This window comes from Ahaetulla prasina, chromosome 6 (genome assembly GCF_028640845.1).
Source record: "Ahaetulla prasina isolate Xishuangbanna chromosome 6, ASM2864084v1, whole genome shotgun sequence".
In the NCBI taxonomy this organism is placed as follows: Eukaryota; Metazoa; Chordata; class Lepidosauria; order Squamata; family Colubridae; genus Ahaetulla; species Ahaetulla prasina.
In genome coordinates this window covers 86,960,280-86,986,255 of record NC_080544.1, presented here as the reverse complement: position 1 = coordinate 86,986,255, position 25,976 = coordinate 86,960,280, and the positions used below count along the sequence as shown (strand labels likewise).

Genomic DNA, 25,976 nt, shown 5'->3' with positions numbered 1-25,976 from the left:
GCATCACACCACTTCTCCAGCAGTGCAATTCATTCCATCGGATATTTCCTCCAGTCCAATTGGCTGTTGTGTACTCTGGAAGGCAGAGTCCACAATCTCTGCTCTCTGCCTTGGAAGGTCATTTATACTGGGCTGCTGGTTTCCTTGTCATGAATAGCTGCAGCTCTCCTCCCCCCCCCCGCCCCGCCCACCCTCCTGGTTCACCAATGCAACCCCAAAATCGCATTCATTTGATTTTTTAAATTGATTTAGTACTCAGCAGAGCGAAATGAATTGGAAAGAGCCCACTGCTTTTGTGAAACTCTGTAAGAATGGCATTAGCAATTTCTGGTTTTAATTCAACTCTTTTTCATATCAAAAATTCATCTTAGTTTTAGGATAAGAGCCAACAAAAGTCACAAAGATACAATTTAATCTAGTTTAATAAAATAGGATTCAGATTGATGAAATGTTGTTTTAAGACCGATATGCATTTTATGTATCCTGGAACATTTCTAATGGCATAGAGGGACAAAAAAACAACAAATCAGATTATGTAAGCAAAAGTTAGAATTACACTGTTTTTTAGCAGACAAAAATCAACTTTAGGTTTTATTTACATCATGAATAGTAATATTTAATCACAGTTCATTAAGGACTACATTACATTTTAATCATCTTTGTTTCAGAAATGCCACAGATTTGACTTTAGTGTTTCCCTCCCTAAAACTGCCTTTAGGATGATTAGCCAAGTCTCAAATATAGCAGTTTTCCCAAATTGGGTATCTTCCAGAAATGTTGAGCTTCCACTTCATATATTGCCCAGCCTGCTATAGGAAAGAGTCTGGCAGAGAGACCTCAAGATGTTAAGATGTCTGCCTCAATCTTGAAGAAGCTCCCATCAAAACTATTCTTACGACATTGGTTTTATCTATATACCTCATGGCTTTGGCTGCAGCACCAGTCAATGAAGTGACCAAAATATGACAAAAGAATTGAAGTTGACAAACTATTGATAACAAAGGTAGTCTGAACAAATTAATACAAAGCATGCCACTTTAGATGTGCAACCAATAAGAACAGGAATTTTTCTTTCCAGCTGGAAAGTCAAAGAAAAATAATAAGCATCAATTCATGAGATGATTGAAAGCAAAAGACCATGATTTAAAGACATCTAACAGCACCTCCTTCTTTCCTCAAACCATAATTATAGCTTGTGAGTGTATGAACAAGAAACATCAACAGTGTTTTCATTATTAAATCCATGTTATAATACAAAGGATAAAAAAAGGAAACATATCAATTTTCTATGCATTATTTTGATGATGCTATGTAATTTTCTAAAATAAAGTTATTGCTAGTCTATAACAATAAAATAGGTGATATTGGCTTGATACCAGACTTCATTTAGTATCTATTAATAATTTATTTATAATTAAATTGTTTATTAATTTAATAATAAATAATAATAAATGATCCCATAGAAAGAGAATGGAAAGTAAAATTTTGTATCTTTTTTCCATAACAACATTTTGTGTTGTGTGTGAATTTTCCTAGCATGATCAGGCTTACTGTATAGATTTTACAAACTCAAAAGTGATCTGGCTGAAAAACTTAAAAGATGTTCTTGAGAGGGCAATTATAGTAATCTGCTTCATGGAACAATACAGTAAATCTGATGTGTATGGAAAATAAATGAGCTAACTATGTGATGGCAGATATAAATAAAGAAGGTGGTGTAACACCAATTGGACCATGATCTTAATAATCATCAGAAACACTGGGTAGCCTAAGACATTCTGGACCTCAACAAGGACAGCACAAAATTAAAATTTATAAGTAAACCAAGTGATTATCACTTTGAATATTGTTTTTTTCATTCATGTCAGTGTTCAAAGATACTTGCTCACTGAGCAGTAATGGAACAATAAATCTTTGATTTGTATCATGAAGAATGTTTTCCAATTTGCTTCTGGCAGTGCACAATAGCCCAGACTTAGTAATTAGCTCTTAATTAATGCAGTTCCTAAACAGGATGAGCTATAGGTATTAGAGATGAGCAGGGGTCACAGTTGTTGCAAGTCAAACAGCCCATTAAGCTGAAGTATGCAAACATCACTTTTGTTACTGTAATATATCTAGCTTAATGAAAATTACTCAGCCTTCACAAAGGATTAACTAAAGTTTTTTTAAATTCAAGATGAGGTTGTACATGCCAGGGGAAAATCTGGTCCTTGAATGCAAACAAAATTATATTTACCAGGAAAAAATATTTTGAGTGTCAAAATAATCACCCTCATACAAAAAATAGAGACTACGTTTAAATATCTATAATAATAAGCTACCGTCCCTGATTAGTGGAGATTTTATTTTTTTGAACAGAGATATCATGGGAGTCAAAAAAGTCAAGATGGTGGATGACTTTGTCATTCTCTGCTTCTTTTATACTGGGATGCACCTAAAAAAGGGATACGGCAAGTTCTTTTGTGACACTTTTGTTTGATGGGCAGAATCTGAGTAGGGAGTAAGTGAAATTTTACCTTTTAGTTGTGTTAATTTCATGTCTTGCCACAATATGCAAAATTAAATTAATTTTTTAAAAGGCAAGGTTTCTTTCACAGTCATGACTTCCCCAGCAAATGCCCATGTTTTAAAATGAACAATTTTATAAAAAACAAAATAGAGTATATCAGGCAAATTTGCAGCCAGTCTTTCACAGACAGTGTAATACATACAGAAAAGTAAAACGTACTTGTAATGATAAAAGCTGTATTTGAGCCATTTAAGACATTTTTAAATGCACCGGAGACAAATTCCTTGTGTATATAATCATTCTTGGCCAAATAAAGTATCAACTCAAATGCAATTTCCTAAATTCAAGCTTAATTAGGAACCATGCAAACTAGTGTTTGCACTGCAAGGTGGCTTCAAAATAAAGGAAATGTATTTAGGGCAAGATGTGAATAATAGTTGCAACACAAACATACGTTATTGGCATTTTTCCCTACCTACCAAAAGTAGCACATATTTGATATGGCCAAAATAAATTAACCTGGCATTTCTCATAATGCACAAATGGAAACATTTGTTGTATTATCCAACTGGATTACAAGATTCTTTTCCTGTCAAATTCAACATACTAATCTTAAAATAAATGGCAACCATGGTGAGGGCTTATGAGAAACATCAGAAAACTGATATACAATTCCAGTTCCAGTCCTACATAACCAAGACAAGTTTCATACTAAAGAATCTGCTATTGTTGCAGTCTAAAACTAGGACACCAAGGTTGGTTTCTAAGTGAACTATATAACCAATGATATCTGCTAGGGATAGGCGTAAAAAAATGAAAAAAGTCAGTCAGACAGTTGAATCCCAGCCCAAACCCACTGTGTATGCAACATCCAACAGGGTAACAGCTTCAGTCTTGACTATCATCTGGACTTTTATTTCCCTGAGAAGGTGCTGATTGTTAACCCTTACAGCTACAAAAATATCAATTTTATTATTGCAGTGAACTGTTAATTTTAATTATCCAATTCTCTTCTACATATTTTCCGCAATTTGCTAAGAAAATATACTAACAAATAATTAGTTTTTCCACAGGAAATTTTCTGTAATGCATCTATGTGCAAAAAAACAAAAACACCTAACCTTAATGCTCTTTTAGTTAATTTGTATTTTTTATAAGGACTTTTAAAGGTAATCCATCACCTGAAATATTTATGCACTACCATGCTCATTGTAGTTAAAAAAATGCTGTAAAATAAGTTTACTAAAAGCTATGCATTTCATAGAAATAGTCTATTTCGTTAATATCTATTACTTCTCTTTCTTAGAGTGAAAGAAATGTAGAACACAAATAAAGTGTAGTTATTCTGAGGCATGGATAGACAAGCACATTATACATCTGGTATGCAGTTATATTGCATAATTGTACACCAAATGGGAACTGTCCTTTAAGCAATGTTACAAACAGATGTGGATTCTAAGCCAAGCAGCAATCAGATAAAAATCCACGGACACCATTTTTAAAAATCCCTACTCATCCACTATAGCAGAGTTCAATGTAGGCTCTTTAAAGTCTTCCAAGACATCAGCTATTATTAATGTTTGCAGAAAACTACTAAATAGTATTCTGTTGTTATTCTATATGTTGATCTCTGTTACAGAAGAGTGAGGTCTTGTGTTGATACAATTTCTTATTTTGTTTGTCCATGTCATGATACAATTCTGCTATTTCAACACACTTCTGTGTGCCAGTGCAGATAAGTGGCAAACACAGTTGGCTGGCAGCTGAAAAAAGTAAGAAAGAGCAAGATATCTCATCAGCAATTGTTTTCAAATTAAGCAGCAGTGGTCAGGTTAAAACATGCATAATTTCAGCATGAAGCTGACTTGCATGTGCAAATAGGCCCATAAGTACTTAGCATCATTTTCCCTGAAATTTGATGTTCTAATTATCTGCTTATATATCAGATGTTTCTGATAAGGCACGTTAGCTCAGCAAATCTGAAAGGCACTGCTTGCCTACTACAGTATACACAAATAAAGTAAAACACCTTTTTTCTGTTTTGTCTTAATATGATTCTTATATTTGGTAGAAGATAAAAGTAGCAGATGTCATATTACCAATATAGTAGGCTACTATTTAAATCAAAAAATACAATTTTGCATGCATATTTTTGGGTAGACTGTCAAATTTTCATCATGATTATGAATGCAGACCAAGTTCAAAAAATATATTTTAAGAAAATAGTGGCAAAATATTACTATACTGTTGCCAAGAAAACAACCTAGATGGCCTGAAGTTAGTCACTAGGATTAAGTTAATTCCAGGCCTAAGATCAGGATGTCTATGGAGCCCCTGTTAAGTCTTTCATATTGGGGAGTGTTTTAGTTCAGACAGTCATTTGATTTTTATTTGTGGTTTTTCTCATGTTTGGCCATCGAGAGTCTTCATGGAGTTGGGTGGCCTTAACAAAACTCATAGGTAGGTAGGTAGGCAGGCAGGTAGATTAGGTAAAACAAATAGATTAGATAAGATAGATAAAATGGAGAGACAGACAGGTAAGATAGAATCTTTCTCTACTCAATCCTGATTTTCAAAATACAATTGAAGTAGCTCTACTATTTTGGCCAACTGGATTATTTTCCCCAAGAAACCTCATGGAAGTTGAAAGTTCTTTATGATGGGGGACATATTGACTAGTTTGCATGCAAGTTATAAACAATAAAAACCAGTCTTCAGATGAGTTTGGTATTATTAAATCTAGTGCTAATTTGACAAGAAAAGTCCTTTCTGGAGCAGCACTTATTGCAACATTTTTTAAATAAATATTTTGGTTATCAGTACCTGAGCACCTAATCTGCAGAGATACCTATTCCTCAAACTAAAGTCACTCTTGGGTTGTAATTTGGCTAAGTCATCTTCATTCTGACGTCTGATTTTTTCCCGTCTTTTTGCTCTGCAAAAACAAAGGGAATGTTATTAATAGACACATAGAAAGATAAGTGTGTTAGATCTTCAGCGAACGATACTCTTACATCAATGTATGGATGCACTGTTAGCTAAAGGAAGGGGAGAGCAAGTCAAACATGTTACCAGACAGTAAAGTCAAATACTCTCTTATCCAATATTTATTATTAAAGGTCAAAATGTAAGTGCAAAGTGCAAGTTTCAACGTGGCCAACCAGCCTTCAATCTCTGCCTGTAACAAAAAAAAAAAAAAAATTGCCAGGAAACAGTTGTAATACAAAATAAAAAAGTAAAAACAGCAACTTTCAGAGAAGTAGCAGCTGCCCTTTTTTAAAACTAACATAGCTTTTGATCAGTAAGATGATGATGTTCAATGATATTTGTTTTTTTAAAAAAATCATAACACTAAGATTTCATTTACATTCTTTTGATCCTGTAAGACACACAATATTACAAAGACACGGTTCACAAGGAGAATCATCACATTTTGTAACAAACAATCTCTTCAGAACACAAGCTGCCGAGTACCAAGACATCATTAGCTCGCAGACAAACCACCCTTACACAAAACAGAAGGGTAGATATCACTGTTCACATGCCAATCAACTTCAGTGAGCTGAAGGAGCCGACTTCACTTCAAATGGAGTAAGTCTCTTCAACGATGTGGAGTATACATATGTACAAAAAGTTTGCTCTGCTTGCAGTCCGGGTGCCTTGATAAAGAGAGATGTTTGACACGCTGTATGTTCAGCATATGTAACTGTGTTTTCCTGAGTGAACTACTTTTGAGTGCAACTTGAGGTCTATCACCTGAACATGTACATGTACTAGAATACTCTTCAACGGGATTGTTGTTGATCAAGTGCTGCCCAGTTCTGGAAGGAATTTCCTATTCAGATTTCTTTTCTGCAAAACATATTGTAGCAAACATGTTATTGTAACTATGTGCTTATAAGTCCCTCAAAAATGCCATGGTGCAGGACTGAATATTTATGTATTAAGAAAGGGGTTGCTCTGAATTGAGGGTTCAGTTCTCAATTTACTCCAGTCGCAACTGCTGGAAATCGGTAACAGTTGCCTGCTACATTAAAATGGAATCACCCAAAATTATTGTACACCTCTCCAAAATAAACTTAATGTGGCTTTAAAGAACAGCTTTCCAAGCCATAAATGTGATAGAGTTTGTCCATTTCCCATCAGTTACTCATGGCTCTTATCTTTCCCCTTCCAAAAAAAAAGGGGGGGGGAATGTTAAGCATTTGCTGACCCTTGCTTTAATTAAAGGACACTTCGGATGTAAATCCTACTATCAATGCCTTTTGGGTGATAGGTGGGTTTTACTTAAAACTGCCAGAACAGCACAGTAATTTCTATTGTTTAAGCAATTCTGCATCACATACTCCAGACTTATTTGGATTTTACTATTATTATTTTTAAGATTGAGGTTGCCATTGGTCCCTGAAGAGTTGACCAATGAATGCCCTTTAAGTTTCATATTCCATCTGACTACTCATACCACTATGGTAACCTTTTGGTAAATGGGCAAATCTTCACAACTGAGGAACTCAATTTTTAAGATATTAAAAAGAAAACGGGAAATTTGTCTTGGCTTGATCTGACATTAAGTGCTTCTAGAGGTTTTCAAATACAATTCCCACCTTCTTTGATGATCAGCTGTACTGGAAGAATAATATAAAGGTAAAAGGTAAAGGTTCCCCTCTCACATATGTGTTATGTTCCTAACTCTAAGGGGCTGTGCTAATCTCTGTTTCAAAGCCGAAGAGCCAGCACTGTCCGAAGATGTCTTCGTGGTCATGTGGCTGACATGACTAAACACCAAAGGCGCACAGAACGCTGTTACCTTCCCACCAAAAGTGGTCCCTATTTTTCTACTTGCATTTTTACATGCTTTCAAACTGCTAGGTTGGCAGAAGCTGGGACAAGTAACAAGAGCTCACTCGGTTACACGGCACTAGGGATTCGAACCGCTGAACTGCCGACCTTTCGAACGACAAGCTCAGTGTCTTAGCCACTGAGCCACTGCATCCCAAGCAAGAATAATATAGGGAGTTTTAATTTGAAATATCTGGAGAACATCAAGTTAGGGAACCAGTTACAAAACTGTACGTACGTTTTAAAAAACTTCTAGCTGTGCATTGTAATTGGGAGTCAGGTGGCATAAACAAACAAACAATAAATAAATTTTGGGCAGCAAAGCAAGTAAATCCAATGCTCTCAATTCAGCACAAATAATTCTCATGCATTCAGGAGAAAGATTAAAATGCAAGGATACAAAACTGCAGTTCTATACCTATATGTACCAGGCCAGTACTTCAGGTAACCACTGAAGAAATGCCTTAGAACAAGACTGAATTTCATTGTAAGCCTGAATTTTTGCTGTTTACGAAGTTTATTATGTAAAAAATGGTCTGAATTCCAGCATTTGAACTGGATTATATTTATAATCTTTTTTTCTCTGTTTCAGATCTTTAAACTGATTCCAGCAACAAAAGAGAAACATGTCTATTATATTAAATACACCAGAACATGCTTCAACTACTTATATAAAAAAAATGCTGTTTCATGTTGAAATACATTTCACTAAAATGGCTGCTATATGGTTACATGGTACATAAAACCAGGACTATAATTAAACCAAGTCAGATATGAAGTCTCTTTATAGATTTCTACCAACAATTATAGAGAATAGTTTAAATCCTATTTGATCGTGTGTTCATTCATGATGATGCAGCTTATATTATCCACTATTTTCTTCTCAAGGTATTTCAAATGAACCCCAGGTTACATCTGCAAAATCTAGGAAAGTGTTTTGACTTTAGAAGAAGGCACATTTGGAATGAACGTTTTATAGTGTTTAAACATTTGATCTTTCATACTGCTCTGAAAAAAAGCCCAATGTTTAACAAATTAAGGAAGATTTAAAGACCACTTAAAGAATATTTAAAGAAAGAAAGATCCACAATTTCCTCTAAAAGATAACAACAAACCAGTGCAATGTACTTTACACAGGGTTGTTTCCCTCAAGTATTAAATGAAAAGTTGCAATTACTGCAAAACATAGCTGCTTTCCATCTGGGAAGCAAGAACTACCTGTATGGGTTGCCAATAGACTTCCAAGTACAATTCAAAGTGCTGTCCTTATAAAGTCCTACCTAGAATCACTGAAACACCTTCAGGACCGCCTGCTATAAATACAAATAACTATACAGCTTAATATCTATGGAGATTCTCAGTCAAAGGTCATGGTTATCCCAAAGGTGCTTTTTCAAGGGGCAATAGGACTTTGTTTTTCCTTGAAGAACTTCCTTCCGTGAAGTTCTCAAGAAGTTTCTTAAATGAGAAGCGAAACATCTTCAAGGAAAAACAAAGGCAATCCGGTTGCCTCTTGAAAAAGCACCTTTCGGACGACTATACAACTTATGTGTCCTATCTATGTAACAATCATGGAGAGAATCAGTTTTTTAATTATATTTTTATGGATGTATGAAGACTACCAGGAACCTTTGTTGAGATTATTTACTGCGATTCCAAAGTCAAGAGTCTTCTAACTTCCACATACTCGTATAGCTACGATAAGCTTTTTTTTAACCTTTTAAAAACTGCAAAGAAATACATTTTGAAATGTGTTTGAATATTAGTAGCTGGAGTTGGTAGTTAGGCTGTTGATTTGAGCTCCGAGCTTGGCAATTTGGTTGCAAATGATGGGTTATAATTTTGTTGTATAATTTTGTTTTGTTCTATGAAAGAACTGCATCAACCACAATCCCAAAGGTAGCATTTAAAACGAACAGATACCCCTCTACGCAGCAACAAAATTATAACCTATGTTACATCTCAGTTACAAAAGCCAGCCACTCAAACTATCAAACACCCCAAAACCAGCCATGACTCAAGCACCCAGATAAACAATTCTAATCCTAAACTTTATCACACCGACGGTACTTAACGATATAGCCCAGCAACAACAGCCAGCCAAACAGTCCAAAATCAGACCATGACTCAGAAATATGCAAACAAACAACATTCAGACTAATTTCCATCTCATAAAATGCTATTTAAAGATCTGTGTTCTGACAGAGGGGCACAACTCAAAATGCACTGACAATGTCTCCTCGAATAGTGAAGAAACATTTGCAACCAAATTGCCAAGCTCAGAGCTCAAACCAACAGCCAAAATACATTTTCTCAGGCATAGAAATTCATCTTGCAGTACAATGAACATTTTGATCCTATTAAATCAAAATAGTATATATTTCAACCCTCAGATCTTTTGCATGCCAATTTGCAAACCAAGCATTCTTCTAATACCATCTATACTGTAGGCCCACTACTACGTACTTACTCAGCCATGGCTAGCTTCTGCAATTTTTCTCTCTTCTTTGCAGACCAGTTAAGGTCTCCTCCTATGAGAGAAAGGATATACATATAATTTAACAGGGCATTGTTTTTACAAATCTTTACCATCTTTAATTCTCAAGAAACAGGTACTATAATACAAGTTTATGTTGGCCAGCTTTAGCGGCATAAAAATGTAGTGAACTTTTTTTTTACAAAACAAACAACTCCAATCTAAGGATGGTGAAGCTCATGGAATAAAAGTTGGTTAAATGTGCAGGATTTCAAATTTATGGCACTGCAGTGCATTCCACAAAGGACTACCTTTCAAAACAACTAGAAACTGCAATTATGACTTCCTTGCTATAATGAACATATGCAGTTTGTTTTATTACATACCCACCATTTGCTGCAAATAAATTTTGCGATGCAATTTAAAGTGCTGGTTTTAACATATCAAGGCCCTTATGGTTTGGCCCCCATGCAGGATTGCCTTCTCTGCTACAGCCAACACCTTCCCCTTTGCATATATTATATTTACCAAAGGAGGTTAAACCTCATAGAAACTGTTCTTCCTTCACTCTATCAAAAGATGATCAAACAGAAAAATATTTGTCTATTTCCACTGCAACCTAAGATAGTTCTACTCTGAAGTTTATTAATTGGGCTCAACTGTAGTCTTTCTTTCAAGAAAACACAGTTGTATAAATGACCTTTGAAGTGAAACTGATCATACTTTTAGTAACATTAAAAGAATTACAATTTCAATATATTAGATAAAACCCCAGTACATTATGTATAATTTAAAAGAAAATATAGAACAATCAAGACTCAGAATCTTTACATTTTTACATTTAAACCATCAGCAAAGAATAGCTGATGTATTTCATTCTAAAAGAATGTGTCATTATTTCAAGATAGAGTTGCCATTTTTGCACATTGCTGATTCAAAGATGCACGTGTCAATATAAGCTAAGAGAACAAAATGCTTACCTCTGAACAAATTCACAAAGTATAACGCGACTACAGCGATAAGGGCCACTGCAAGGCAAAAATAAGAAGTTGCATAAAGGGAAATAATATATCATGAAAATTAGCCTTAATATGCAAAGCAAAAATAGCATGTGCACAATTTTCACATGAAGTGTACCAAAGTGTAAATATTTGATGCCACAGCTGGCTTCTACAAGGGAAGGTTTTTTTCCCCCCCAGATGTAAGACTGAGGACAATATGAAACCCTGAAGATGTACTGAAAATTTCCATGATCTCCACAGACTGGGAGTACAAATCAAATGTATTTGAAAAAGGAAAAGAGTGGCCCAAAACCAGCAAAGTCCACTGCCTAATATCCCACAAGATCTACCCTATTTTTTTGTGTATGACACTACTTTTTCTTTAAAATATTTACTTAAAAATGGAGGGGCATCTTATACACAGGAGGGCGAGAGGAGAAGGTGTGGCTCATCCCTGTCCTCCAGCTCTGCCTGATGAGCGTCTACCTTATTTGCAGCTCTATCATTCTTCTCTATTGTGGTTGTTTCCTGTATCACATTGCCACTCTAGGCTTGCAGTGTGCTTACTTACTCTACATGAAACATGGGGGCGTCTTATAGATGGGAAAATATGGTAAATCATATGAAAACTACATCTTTGTCAAAACAAACAAACAAGGGTAGAGGTTTGTAACAACATAGAGTTTTCTCAGAATACTTTATTCCAATTTATAAAATGCAATAAAGTTATTTTAAAGAAAAAAGGGAGGGGACTTTTTATTTGAAAAAAAATGAGAAGGATGAGAAAAACATGCATTAAATCAGAATTTGTCTTGCAAGCTATTTCTAAAACTATTTCACAAACTACTGATGTTGTACAATTCCTTTATATACAACATCAGTATATGCCTTTCATAGGGCTTTATACTTACAACACAAACAAGAACTGAAGAAAATTTCTAGGAAGAAATATCCTCGGGAATCCAGTATCATCCCAGCAGCAATGGCAATGATCGCAAGACCCAAATTCTGGATTGACTGCATGCTGGAAAACAGAAAGAACATTCCATAATCCCCACTTAATTTCCAATCAGCACAAAGAACCGAATTTAGAAAGCTGTCTGTTTTTCCTGTAAAATATAAACATCTTACTGGCCGACAAAAATTGTACTTGTGTATTAAAATCCAAAATATATACAATTACCACTTAAAAGGAAGATTGAAGTAGAAAGAAACCACATCTTTACAGACAAGACAGTCTCACCTACTGTTGTGGAAAGAAGAATAACCTTGTAGAACAGAAAGAAGAGCTGCAGCCAAGATAATGGTCAGATAAAAGAAATCTAAGCTTGAGGTAGAAAACGTATCAGGGAGGACCCTCCCTAGTTCTCACAAAGATAAAGAGAGGTGGGTGTACAGAAACTTGCAAGATTGATGTGGGCCCTTCTATAGAGATGACTAGTGAACCAAAATTATGAATTCTATTTTTATTATAAGGTTATAGTAACAAATCTTACAAATCTGCCTGCGCTTCCTCCTCCCTCCCTTTATCTTCATAAAAACTAGGGAAGGTCCTGTCTGATACATTTTTTTTTCAGTTTTCAGGCTTCAAAAGTCATACATTAGTCAATTTCCTAAAACAGCAGGCCCATTTTTCAGATTCACAGAAGTGTCAACAGAAATAGGCTGTTTAATCAAAGGAAAAGAAACACTGTGTTCTTATGAGACCCAAATCTCTTATGAGATCTTCTTCTGAAGCATTTTTAAACTTGCATGAACAAAACTTTTACAATCCCAGGCAACAATGTATTGATAGCTGTGCAAGGTCAATGAGGCCCACAAGTGGGAATATTAGTACATAAAAATTCAGACATTGCCATTGCCAGTCAGCACTCATGTCTCTGTCAGATATTTAATGTTGGAGAAATGAGCACCATTCTGAGAAGTCACCTGGAGAGAAAGAATGGATTTGGAGTAATATCTGACACGTGTACACATTGGTCAGATGTGTCTGCATGCAATCCATTTATTTTTTGGCTCGTTACACTTCAATCTGGTCATGTTGACAGCAACACACTTACAATCAATTATGGAAGTCAGCAAAAAAAAGCCTAAACACAGATTTTAAATCAGACCTAGAATATCTTAAATCAAAGAGAATTTCCACTACTCAGAGCTGAATCCGAGTACAAAAACTTACTTTAGAACATCTGCATAAAAAAAAAAAAGATAATCTGCTAAGCATGTAGAATAGTCAAATACTGAGTTACAAATAAAATGGCAGGGGATTATACAACAGTTATGATCAAGAGTTTAAAGATGACATGCAACAAGATCCAAAGATCTGTTACTTACAATCCATAAGCAGTTCCCAGCTGGTGTTCTGGTACAACAAAAGCAACCATGGGCCATAAGGCACAGGCAAGCAAGGAATAAGCAACTCCAAGCAAACACTGTAAGGGAAAAATAAAGCATTTAAACTAGGCCGTAAGAGTGAGCTAGCCAAAGTTCCAGAGGGTCAAAATTGTATGGGGTTAATAAATGTCTTTCTTCTATTCTGTTTCCTGGTTGTAAAGCTGCTTCATTTGTTTATTCTGCAGTTAAATAGCAACCAAGTACAGCTGGTGAGCTAAATAATGCAACAGCCAATAGTATCTAAAATCATTAGATACACCATTATCATTAACAAGAGTTATCTAGATTGGCAGTATCATCTGTATAGGGGAATTGAAGCCCTCCAGATCTTATGGACTGGAACTCTCATTATTACACCCTGGCTGTGTTGCCTAGGTTTGTCAAACAGTTCAGCAACATTTGGAACACCATGTTTCACCAATGCTATAGAAAGCTTGGCATCTGGTTTGTAGATGTTGGAGGAAAGTGGTCAGTATTTTTGAACAGTATTATCAAACTGTGCTCCCACAAGTTTGCTGGAAGCCAATTCATCCAGCTAGCATAGCCTTTTAGCACTTAGCACTTAAGACTTATATACCGCTTCATAGTGCTCTACAGCCCTCTCTAAGCAGATTAGAGTGTCAGCATATTGTTTCCAATAATCTAGGTCCTCGTTTTATCGACCTCGGAAGGATGGAAGGCTGAGTCAACCTTGAGCAGATCCTAATTAAACTGCTGGCAGTGGGCCTGCAATCCTGCATTCTAACCACTGCACCACCACAGTTCTTAGGCTTGGAGATTATGGGAGTCCAAATGCATAGGGATGCATTTAAGGGCAAAGCACTTTACATATTTTGGCTTTATTTCAGAAAAATAAACCTGAATGGAATACCTACCATTGCTATCCAAGGATTCCAGAAAGTAAAGGCCAACATAATGTGAGAGGTTAATGTTCCCACCACAGCACATATAACCCATGTGATGTTCCTTCCAACTTTATCTACTAGAATTCCAAAGATAGGGGACATTGGGGCCGATATAACATACACAATGCTGAAATGGAAAACAGAAAAGTCATGTCAATGCAATGAGATCAATTATCCCATTACAGAATAATTCTCCCCTCCCCCAGAAGGGTTTGGACTATTCATGACTTGATATATTGAGCTTTACAATGATTCCTATCAATAAACTCACAAAACTCTGAAGATTTTTTTTACAGCTAAAACTAACTTAAGAGCATACAGCACAATAATAAGGAAATTTTGCACTTCCTTTCATGATTTATTTCAAGGAAGACATTAATGATTTTTGGGAGGCACAAGTTTGAAGTAGACCGCTCTCAGGGAAATAATGGTTAATGCAACAACAAAGCAACTTAAAATTAGTAACACTGACCTGTTAATCGCACTTGCTGCTTGAGAAGAAAATTTGAATTTCTCAATGAAGAAAACTCTGTAAAACAACAATCAAAGATACTTTTGTAACTCTGCATCAGCTTAGGCTATAAGTGAACTGCATATTTAGCAACAGATTAACATTACTGTGGACTAGTGACAAATTATAAAAACATTCTTGACTTTAACAAATGATTATGCATTGTATATAAGCACCCACTGATGTCTTCTAAAGAAGGAAGCAATATGTGTAGCATATATGACTGTTGAGTATTGAGTGGGAAATCAGGGAGCCGTAGTCACTCTAGATAGAATGTATAAAAATAACTGCAAGCAACACTGTTGGAAAAGCAGTCACATCACCGATAGTCCTTGTCTAGTGAGCACAATTGGGCCTGGAAACTCAGCCACTAAGTGAAGCAGCTGCTAGGTGAAACTGCAACTGTGCTTTTGATCTTAAAAAGGTGCTGGAATTTCAGATCTGGTTATAAGTCCCTTTTCTCTGGAAGGTCATAACTTCAACCAGCCATAAGTAAAGGACTACTTGAACTGCTATCTGCATTAGGTAAAGGCATCATCTTCCTACCTCTCTACTATCAGGAGGCCCATCTGTTACATTCAAGGTAAAAAGGACAAAAAGCAGGCGTATCTATATGGGAAATATTTGGATAAGTAAAATCAAATTTGAATCTCCAGGTATTTAACTTCAATTGGCATAATCCTCTACAAGCATAAGCAAAGCTATAATTTAGGTTCAAAATCAAAAACATTTCCTTGTTTGTCTTTTACATTGTTTCTTAATTTTTCTGTTCTGTTTAAAGGCAAAAACATTTTAAAAAGCAAAACGACATTTCAATACACACGGACATATTTAAAAGTCCAATAGAAATATAACAAAGTATAAACCAAACAAATCTGATTTCTTAATAATCATGTACTTACTTTCCAAGACCAATGAAAGGGAAGACAGCCACATAGTAACAGACACAGATTAAAAATATGAGCCATAATGATAATGAGAAGTCTTTCACATCAGTTATTTTTATCACTTCACCTTGAGGGGGGGGAAAAGAAATGCCAATGTTAGCTGTGCAAAACTGCCTAATAAGAGATGATTTCAAATAAATGTTTTAACTCTCCATTTCTTTAAACTAACAGACCTCAGTTAGTCTGCACCATTAAAAATATGATACATCCTTGACAAGTATGTAAAAAGTCAAATTCAAAGAATTATGAGCACTCTAGGTAATTATGACAGTTGTAGAATAAGAAAGAATCATGTACATATATTTCATTGAGAAAAGAGGTCACAGATTCTTCATGTTATCAGCAAAAAGCTCCACAGCAAGGGAAGAAAAATTGCTTAATTTCCCAACCAGAGTAAATTCTGGTACTCAAACAACGCTTTATGGCCAAGATGAGCAAAGTCAACCATTAGTTCAAAAACTTGACTCCTATTCTCAGTTTATGCATACTTAGAGAAGGGAGGCCAATGAACAAGACCAACATACCAGTTTTCCCTTGTTCTTTGCAAAGAATTTTCTCTGCTCTTTTGTCCAGGTAAGCAAGAATAAGAGCACAAACTAGTGAAAAGATACATGTGATACCACCTGCAATTAACAGAACACAAAGCAAACTAAGATTTATGCCATAAATGAATATAAAATTGCTTTACAATTCTACACATTATAATATAAAGTGTATAAAATATATACACAGTATAAAGGAATGTGGGGAAAGTATCTACAAATGGCTTTCTCAAACCAATTGCTAAAAACATTAGCATTATATAACAACAATATTTCAAACGAGGCACTGAAAATAAAGAGCCAGGTATAAATTGCATGGCAGATAATTTTTCATGCCAGGAATCACACTAAGTCTTAAGTGGCTTATTGGGAGCAACAGTACAAAGAACAATGGGGCAAAGGAAATGGGTTGAGTCAGTATCAAATCAGAATGTGGTTCGATTTAAATTAAATGTGTAAAGCATTCAATCGCCATTTTTAAATAATGTTCTGCTTTTATCACATGAAGTATTACAATATAGGGGCAATATCTGGAGGGGATGTCAGAGCTAGAGTGAAGGCTTTTGAAGCCTTCATGCAAATGCTAAATCTTCAAAGTAGAAATCCATAAGTGATGAAAGTGGTAACTCCTGCAATGCATGCTGCTTGGGGAATTCTGGGAGTTGAAGTCTATAGTTTGAAGTTTAAAACAGCCAAGGTTAAGAAACATGGCAATCTGCATAAAAGACAAGCTTGATAAAACTGAAAATTGATAGTTTAACAAGAGATTTTCAATTCCTGAAATAAAAAAAATACATTATTTTTGTAAACAGTAAAAATATTTACTAACCTATCAAGAGTGCTATGCCCAGAGTTGTGTGGCCTGTAGAACCAAACAGATCTTGAACTTTCCAGTACACCCATCCCATAATATTCATATTCACAGTGCTCCCCTATGAAGGGATAATCATAATTAATTAAGCCATATTAATTTATTTTCCTTCATTGTATCAAAAAGCAGCAAGCCCATATAAATCTTTGTAAATAGCAATAGCACTTAGACTTATTTACCACTTTACAGTGCTTTACAGCCCTCTCTAACCAATTTAGAATTAGCATATTGCCCCCAACAATTTGGGTCCTCATTTTACCCACCTCAGAAGGATGGAAGGCTGAGTCAACCTTGAGCCTGGTGAGATTTGAACTGCCAAATTGCAGGCAGCCAGCAGTCAGCAGAAGTAGCTGCATTATTGCACTCTAACCACTGCAGACGGTGGCTCAAATTAAATAGCATTTAATTTGAATCTTCTATATAGATTATCAGAAAAGAGTCTATCTTTTTTTTCCTTCTGATCAACAGGAAACATTCTATATTCTACATATTTCACTTCAAGCTTTACAAAGCACAAATCTAATTAACGTACTACACTTGTTCCAGGAACTTAAGGCTGTATACATATTTTTTTCTTACAATAATGATGTGGAATAATTTGGGCTGAGAAAGTATGGCTGGTCCCAGATTATCAAAGCTGTGAATAGACTTGAACCTGGCACTCCATTACTAGTCCAGCATTTTAACTATCATTCTACAGTAGCTCCTATCTTTAGTTATTCTTTTCTTATCTAAATTCCAAATGTAACTGTCTTACATGCACTGTACACATTTTTAGGGTATCTTTGAAAAAACACTTCTTAGAACTGGCAGTGGAACTCAAGTGGAACAGGTAAAATTTCACCCTTTTAGAGATATCATTTTGATCAGATTCTTGGAATACTCAATAATAATATATATATTCCACTCGACCAGGGTTGTCAAACTCACGGTATCACGGCATCATCACGTGACTTATCGTGACTTTTTCCCTTCACTAAACTGGGCGGGGCCAGCGCATGATGTATCCGGCCTGCGGGCTGTAAATTTGACACCCCTGCTCTAGGCCATCAGGAGACAACCTGCTCCCTCTCCCCCAGTAATTTGGATTATGTCACCCATAAAGCTCAGTCAACATCAGCTATCTGAGATAATCTGCTAGCAATCGGGCTGCATTTAAATGCATCACTGTTTATGTTTCTCATACGATTTGGAATTACTTTAAGTGCACACAATGATTGTGCACATGTACCTTTTTTATTAATAGTATATCAAAATCCTTGCAAAAACCAGACTCTAATTTTTCAGTTACCATTTGATGTCTCCAAATGTCCGCAAACATGCCCTCCAAGTAAGGGGAAAGGAGAAAAGATGACTATACAAAGTCCCATTTTACTGCTGTTCCTCATCTTAGCTGAATTATCAGGTTTAACTTTTTAGAAGTCTTAATGAAACAACATTCGTAACTAATTAAATGCCTTTTTAAAAATGCCCGAATCATTACCTTGATATTTCACCTCATGCACAGACATGGGAACATAGAATAGCCAATACATGTGTAGCAATTATTATATTAAATATATTATATTTTTTTAAAAATTGGGTGTTTAGACTTACAATTCTAGCCATGCTGAGCTGCAGACCAAAAACAAGATTTAATTCTTTTCCTTTAAACCAACTCACAGCATAGGTATTCTGTGCCACTGCTAAGGACTCACCACCAATCCTAAATGAAAGACGTTCATGAATATGAATATTTGAAGCCAAACACATGAAGAAACCCACACTATAATTATACAATTTACAATTCATGCTGCTTTGCAAAACAACTTTAAAATAAAACTGAAATAATGTAATGCTTTCTGCAAACCATTTCTGATTTTAAATACATGAGCCTTCACTGGATTTTCTATTTTTAAAATGAAATACAGCAAATATTTACACACAATGTCCAAACTTACCCAAATACAAATCTGCCAAATTCCATCAGCCCAAAAGCATTACATATTGCTCCCACAGCAAAAATTACCTGTAAGAGATAGATGCATGTCTTTTCAGTTAATTACAGAAATTATATCACAGGCATGTATTTCAACTCTGTATTTAAATAAATCAGACTAATAAGATTTCACAGCTTTGGAGTAATTATGAATTTATTTTTCTGCATAAAACTGCCATCTGTTTCACTTACTTGTCCCACACAGACGAAACAGCTGAATATTATTGTACCCCACCTGTAAAGAAGTTTGTATAATTTAAAGTCAGCATTGTAATTGGGAACTGCCACCATACAAAATGATACTATTTACCACAAATGATGTAAAATTGTCGTTTAGAAGTAAATGAATAATCTTTTCTCTCTTCTGGATGTAATTATCTGAAAACTACCCTTTATTTACCCAAAAGAGTACCATCAATAATCATAAAAGTAGATCAAATGTAATTCCACTTTATTTCCATTCAGCTACTATGTCACACTGATTTCAGGGGGAAAAATAATCCTCCCAAGGAGCGCCACATGAAAATCCAAAAGGGGAAATAGAAGGCTGACTTTTGAGGAGAAAAAAAAATGGAAAATTAGGGCATCTGGGAATAAAGTAGGGTGGTAAAGAAAAAAAAAGACACAAATTTAATTGGCTGGATGTTCACTCTCTTGGTTCATATTGAGCACAATTGCAGGATCTAACTGTAATAAGCAACACAGTAAACTATTTCTAGATATCCTCAAAGAAAAAGGTGAATTCATAATCCATAAAATTCAAACAAGAAAGATTCAAAAACAAGATTCTACTATTGTCAGGGTTCCAAGCCATCTTTTGCATTGAATTTTCAGGCCTGCCAACTGGAAGTAACTGGAAATAACCATCCAAACCAGAAATGGGTTGAGAGCTTCTGGATATGGTGTTTTATTATGTATTCCAGAACAGATCACCCGGACCCTGAAAAGATTTGGCATGATCTGAAGGGAAAAAGAAAGATCCAACATTTCTCAACTGTTTCCTTTCTAAAACCACAAGTTTTGCATATACTCTCTATTAATTAAAGGATGCTCATCTGTTTTTCAGGCTTCAGCCAGAAAAATATGTGCCCAAAAAGTGTCATATTAATTTTAATGAGCTACCAGGATTTTTTGAAGCACACATAACCCTAACAAATAAGGAAATGCTTGAAAAGAAACATGAAGTACAGATCATATTCATACAGCCATTTGAAAAAAAAAATGGATCTAGCAGTTATCTTCAAGAAAAAATGATCATAATTACCTTATTCCAAATACTCTGTCTATCAAAAAGCCTCCAAAAAAGCATAAAACCACATTAGGCCAGGAATACCAGGCATACAATGCCATGAATTCAGCTGTGTTTACTTTCATATCCTAAATGGAAGAGAAAACAATCTTTAAGCACTGTTTTAATTTTGAAACTTTCTTACAGAATAATCCATAATCCATCCAATGCAATATGGCATTGCGATATCAAGTCATTTGTCTAAAAATTGCTGTCTTGCTGCAAAAAAAGATTAACACTGGTATCAGAAATAAAAGATGAAAATATTGTTTGCATAAATAAAAATATATAGCTTTAAAAAAAACTAGTAATCAGTTAGGAACTAAGATGTTCTACATATGGCTCTTTCAGGATCTGGAAAGAAATGATTGTTCTATTCAATGTTCTTGTAAAACAAGCCTTATTTTTTGACAACCTTGCATACTTTAGATTTTGTATTTATCTCCCATTTTGCTTCAGAGGATGATGCATTTATCATCAAAACAACTACAATGAACAGCCTTGCAGCTGAGTTTTAATTTTCCCATTTCTTTTCTTCACATTAGAAAAGCTAGTGGTTATATAACAGAGAGGGTATTATTTCTCTTATACTTTAAGATAAAACAAATAAAAAATGCCTGAATTGGGGGAGGGTGTTTCCTCCTGGAGGAAAACTAGGTATTCTTAAACCATTCTGATTATTGATAATTGATGCTCAACTGATTTAAGAGAAAACCTCTACTCTATCTGTCATTTAGCACAATCAATACTCTGATTCTTCAGAAAAACAATTACATTTCATTATATTTTAACTAAGTTTTCATTATCTGATGCGCATTTGGAATAATTTCTGGTTGTTAAAACATAAAGAACATTTAATGAAAATTCCTTGCTATAATGGGAAAAAACAATGCATCAAAGTTTTAAGTAGAAAAAATAGTGAAATTCAGCATATTTTGCTCTTCACTCACCCTCTGAACTTGAGTCTGCAGAGCTGCTGGGGTGTCATAGCAAAAATAGCTGCCTAGAGAAGAACAGAGCAGACAACTTATTTAAAAAAACATTCTGAAAACACTTGTCAATAACCTATGCAGATTATTTGGAATCCACACACACACAAAAATCACAATGGAAAGAGGAGAAAAATTATTTATTTAATAAATGTATGTCACTCCACCCTCTTCATTTGCCCAGGATGAAAAAAAGGGAATCAAAGCTAAAGGAGACCCCGATTAATTTCCAAGTGATGCCAATACCTCCAATCCCAGGATCAGCAGCAAATAGCAACTTTCCAATCATGCCCATTGATTAAAAAAAATAAAATAAGCATGGATGCCCTTCTCCTCCTAGCCAAAACTCATGGAAGGGATTGCGATCAATGACTAAAGTTTGCTTTCTCCCATTATTCTCCTTCCGTTTTCTGTCTTCATTGATCCGTTTCAGAAGGAAGGAAAATAGCCAGGCAGGCAGGCAGGCAAAGCACAGCCCACGTCTAGCGCTGCCTTGCGATAATTTAGAGCAAAAAGGGAGCGGCCAAATCGAGACTGTCTAGTGTGCATCCGTGACACACTTTCTTCACACCCTCCACACAAGGACTATTCTTAAAATGAAACTTTATTCCGTTCCCCGGACTCAGCCCCTATTCAACCAGGAAGGCAGGGACCACCGACCGAAGCCCAGGAAGCACATGAGCGCCAGCACCAGCAGCCTGTGGGCCAGCCGCTGAGGGTCGCACAACGCCGGCAAGGGCTTGCGCGCAGGGTCGCCATGGTCCTTGGGCAGCGAATCCTCATCCAGCAACGCCTGTTCCTCTTCCTCCATCAACGCCATCTTGGACAACCCCTCCCCCCAGTCGCCAGCCGCCGCCAGCCAAACCCGAAGGATCACATGAGCCCCCGTCACATGACGTCACCACGCCGGGCTGGTCACGTGTGTCTCAGCGTGTGTCTACGCAGAAAGGGAAGGCTCGGCTTTGAGGTGGGCGTGGCCTAAAATTTGAAGCGTTGTGGCCTGAGCCTATGATCGCGAAGGGGGCGGGAGGGGGAGGAGACTTCAGGAACCTCCGAACTTTGCAACTTTTAAGACTTCAAAACTTCCAGAATTCCCCAGAATTCCCCTTTGGGCGGTGGACGTTGGGCTCCCTTGACTCATGATACGTTGCTTATTTAAAACGCAAGAGCAAAATTAAAATATTTACAGAAAAATGGGGGGAAATTCTGTCTTTGCACATATTTATGGGTTTTAGAATACAATACAATACAGTACAGTACAGTACAATACAATAGAATTCTTTATTGCCCAAGTGTGATTCAACACACAAGGAATTTGTCTTTGGTGCATATGCTCTTATAATATAATAATATAATAATTAATATAAATTATATAAGAGTATATTCATATACTCTTATTGTTGAAAATAAAGTTCCTATCTGACTTCTATCTTAATGTCTTTTCTAAGTCAAGGGCATTCTATAAACTTTTACTATAGAGTTAGACAAATGTATTTGTTTGTTTCATGCATATTTTCGTAACACTTTTCCTGAACGTGCAGATTTGCTTTTTTTCTGGATTAACCAAAAGTTGGTCCATTGGTTGCAGCAGAAATTGACCAGCTGGATGGTTGCTTGAGCCTGATGTGGACTGAGAGAGTGAGGGGCTCAGGTGGCTTTCATGCCTAAGGCAATCTTCTTGTTTCTTGCTTGGTGCCTTAACTGCTAGACTAGGGAGTTCCAAACTTGGCAATTTTAAGACTTGTGGACTTCAGGCCCAAGTTTTAAAGTTGCCAAGTTTGGAGATTCCTGTGCTAGCTCAAATTGATTCTTATTTGGATTAGGGTGGGTGTCAAGACTCTGGTTGCTGTTTTTCTGATGTGTTGGTTTTATTTTGCCCAAATGTACATGTTTCCTTTCTTTGTGTTAGTGCCTTATTATAATATAAACCACAGAGAGCCCTGGTGGCACAGTTGTTAGATTGCAGGCTCATTCAGGTCACTGTCAGGAGTTTGATTCTGACCTACTCCAAGGCTGACTCAGCCTTTCATCCTTCCGAGGTTGGTAAAATGAGGAGCCAGATTATTGGGGACAATATGCTGAATCTGTAAACCGTTTAGAGAGGGCTGTAAAGCACTGTGAAGCGGTATATAAGTCTAGAATAGAATAGAATAGAATTTTTGATTAGCCAAGTGTGATTGGACACACAAGGAATTTGTCTTGGTGCATATGCTCTCAGTGTACATAAAAGAAAAGATACCTTCATCAAGGTACAAAATTTACAATACAAAAGATGTGTCTAAGTGCTATTGCTATCTAGGAATCAGACAATAACAATTAAAATTACTTTGTTCAACATGCATATTAGAAAAGGGTACAGAAACAACAAACTGGCTAACAACAATTTCAGTGTAATCTCTATAGGCACGAGAGACAATAAATAATCTGCTATTTGGATGGAAAGAACGTTTTTTGTTTTTGCTTTTCTTTTTTTGGTCAGGGGGGTTTTCAGACTTTGTGTTAGTAGATTATGCTATGTATCATCTATTTGTGAGAAATGATACCAAACATTTTAGTAGATGGAAGTAAAAAAACAACAACAACCCAGGAATTCTGGTAGCATCTTTTCCAATTAACACATCTTTTTCCAAGATGTAACACGGTTTTGTTAGCTGCAGTTCATTTGGTTAAAGGATTTTAGCACATGGTGGCACTCTAGAGCTATCCACTGGTGAACTGTTTAAAAGAAAGCTGGAGGATCTGCTACATGTTTATATGTAAATGAAATATTACAATATTAAACGTATTAAATCTCTTCTGAATAATCCAATCTAGTCACTTGAATTTAAAATTCTCAACTAGAACCTCTTGCTGGATAAATAGTCTTTCCTGTCTATTCGTTTGGGAATTATAGCTAATGCAACCTCGGAGTTGTTAATTAATTTGTATATTATATTATATTCCACTCTGGATGGCTTGTGTACAACCGGTATGGCATCTATGGGTGCCAGTATGCATATTAGTTTCTGCTTTGGTGTTTGCCAGGATCTCTACTCAAACTGATTTTCAGAAATCTTTAACTAAACAAAAATGGGGGGGAGGGGGGATGCTATAAAGTAAGAGCATCAAGCATACATTTTTTTAATAAGAAAGCTGCAGGACCCCATAAAAATTACAAAGCCATTCTCATCTACTGTAAATGTGGGCAGCTGCATCCAAACACATGGATTTTAGAAAGGGAAGCAAGAGAGAGGATGTGCATCACAACATTGCTGCAATGCACTTGGTCCCTTGCGAGTATGAAAAGGCAGACTTTGTATCCTGACAGTGCAGCATACATTTCATCATCCATTCCAACCTTGTGGCTAGCTGAGGTCACCTCATTTGCCCACATGCCCAGAGAAACGAGGCAAAGCTGTAGATATATTTCAAGGAAGCTAACGTTGGCCAATAACTTCACCAAATGGCCTTTGTAACTGACAGTGCTGATAATATATATTCAAGGGTTCAGAATGTTCTCATGCTGTCATCCTTTTTCAAGAATGTATTATACAAGGAGCATAAGTTACTTTTATGATACAGCAGAATGCAGCCGAGAAAACAGGGAGAGAATGGTTTCTGCATTTTTTTGGCTCTGCTCTGGGCCAATGTAACAGAGAGGATTTAGAACAGGGGTCTCCAACCTTGGCAACTTGAAGGCTTGTGGACTTCAACTCCCAGCAAAGTTGGCTGAGGAATTCTGGGAGTTGAAGTCCACAAGCCTTCAAGTTGCGACGGTTGGAGACCTCTGGTTTAGAACATGGGTGTCAAACTCGAGGCGTCATGTTGCCATCACATGACATTTCATGGCATTTTCCCCATTTACGGAGCTGGGTGGGTGTGGCCTGCACATGACACATCCCTCCCACAGACCGCCAGTTTGACACCCCTGGTTTAGAATGAAGACGTTGGTAATCATCTGAGCCCCTGTCCTACTTCTTTTCTTAGAAGAATGCACTGGGGATTTTTATTCTTAAATATTTTCTTTGCAGCCCCTTGGCCTGATCTGATCCAGGTTCAAACTAAATCTTTGTTTTGCTGATTTCTCTCCCACACCAGTTTTGGTCCTTTTCTGTTCCATTTCTAGAGAGATAAAAAGAAGGACTAGGGGAGACATGATAGCAGTGTTCCAATATCTCAGGGGTTGCCACAAAGAAGAGGGAGTCAAACTATTCTCCAAAGCACCTGAGGGTAGAACAAGAAGCAATGGGTGGAAACTAATCAAGGAGAGAAGCAACCTAGAACTAAGGAGAAATTTCCTAACAGTTAGAACAATCAATAAGTGGAACGACTTGCCTGCAGAAGTTGTAAATGCTCCAACACTGGAAATTTTTAAGAAAACGTTGGATAACCATTTCTCTGAAATAGTGTAGGGTTTCTTGCCTGGGCAGGGGGTTGGACTAGAAGACCTCCAAAATCCCTTCCAACTCTGATAATATTATTATTATTATTATTATTATTATTATTATTATTATTATTATTATTATTATTATTATTATTATTGTTATTGTGCTGATAGATTCTGAGATGCCTTTCACATAATTTTCCCCCCTATTCCATTCAGTTGGAGAGAATGAAATAAGTATATCATATCAGTTTCAAACATAAAGATATTTTGCACTAGTTCACACAAGGGTTTGTGAAGTTGTATAAATATGACCATTGGTTTTTTATATATATATATGATATTTATTTTATTCAAAAA

The 25,976-nt window shown here is 36.1% G+C and overlaps 1 protein-coding gene across 4 annotated transcripts; it reads right to left on the bottom strand.

Moving 5' to 3' along the window:
• Positions 1-404: 404 nt before the first annotated feature.
• Positions 405-22,123, bottom strand: MFSD1 (major facilitator superfamily domain containing 1). Of its 4 annotated transcripts, none has more exons than XM_058188150.1 (17): positions 21,914-22,123; positions 21,215-21,267; positions 20,241-20,353; positions 19,169-19,211; positions 18,939-19,006; positions 18,595-18,703; positions 16,957-17,059; positions 16,110-16,208; positions 15,541-15,652; positions 14,600-14,656; positions 14,098-14,254; positions 13,163-13,260; positions 11,740-11,852; positions 10,808-10,855; positions 9,822-9,882; positions 5,336-5,447; positions 405-4,275 (listed from the first exon to the last, which is right to left on the bottom strand). In XM_058188150.1, exons 1-17 carry the CDS (start codon positions 22,071-22,073, stop codon positions 4,216-4,218), a joined length of 1,566 nt encoding a protein of 521 aa, XP_058044133.1. In that variant the 5' UTR covers positions 22,074-22,123; the 3' UTR covers positions 405-4,215. The 4 variants fall into 4 exon arrangements, 2 of the variants coding, with proteins under 2 accessions (XP_058044133.1, XP_058044134.1); XR_009155710.1 differs by having other exon boundaries at positions 4,242-4,275; positions 5,336-6,364; positions 21,914-22,121; XR_009155711.1 differs by lacking the exon at positions 405-4,275 and adding an exon at positions 6,269-6,364 and having other exon boundaries at positions 21,914-22,122.
• Between the last annotated feature and the right edge of the window lie 3,853 nt (positions 22,124-25,976).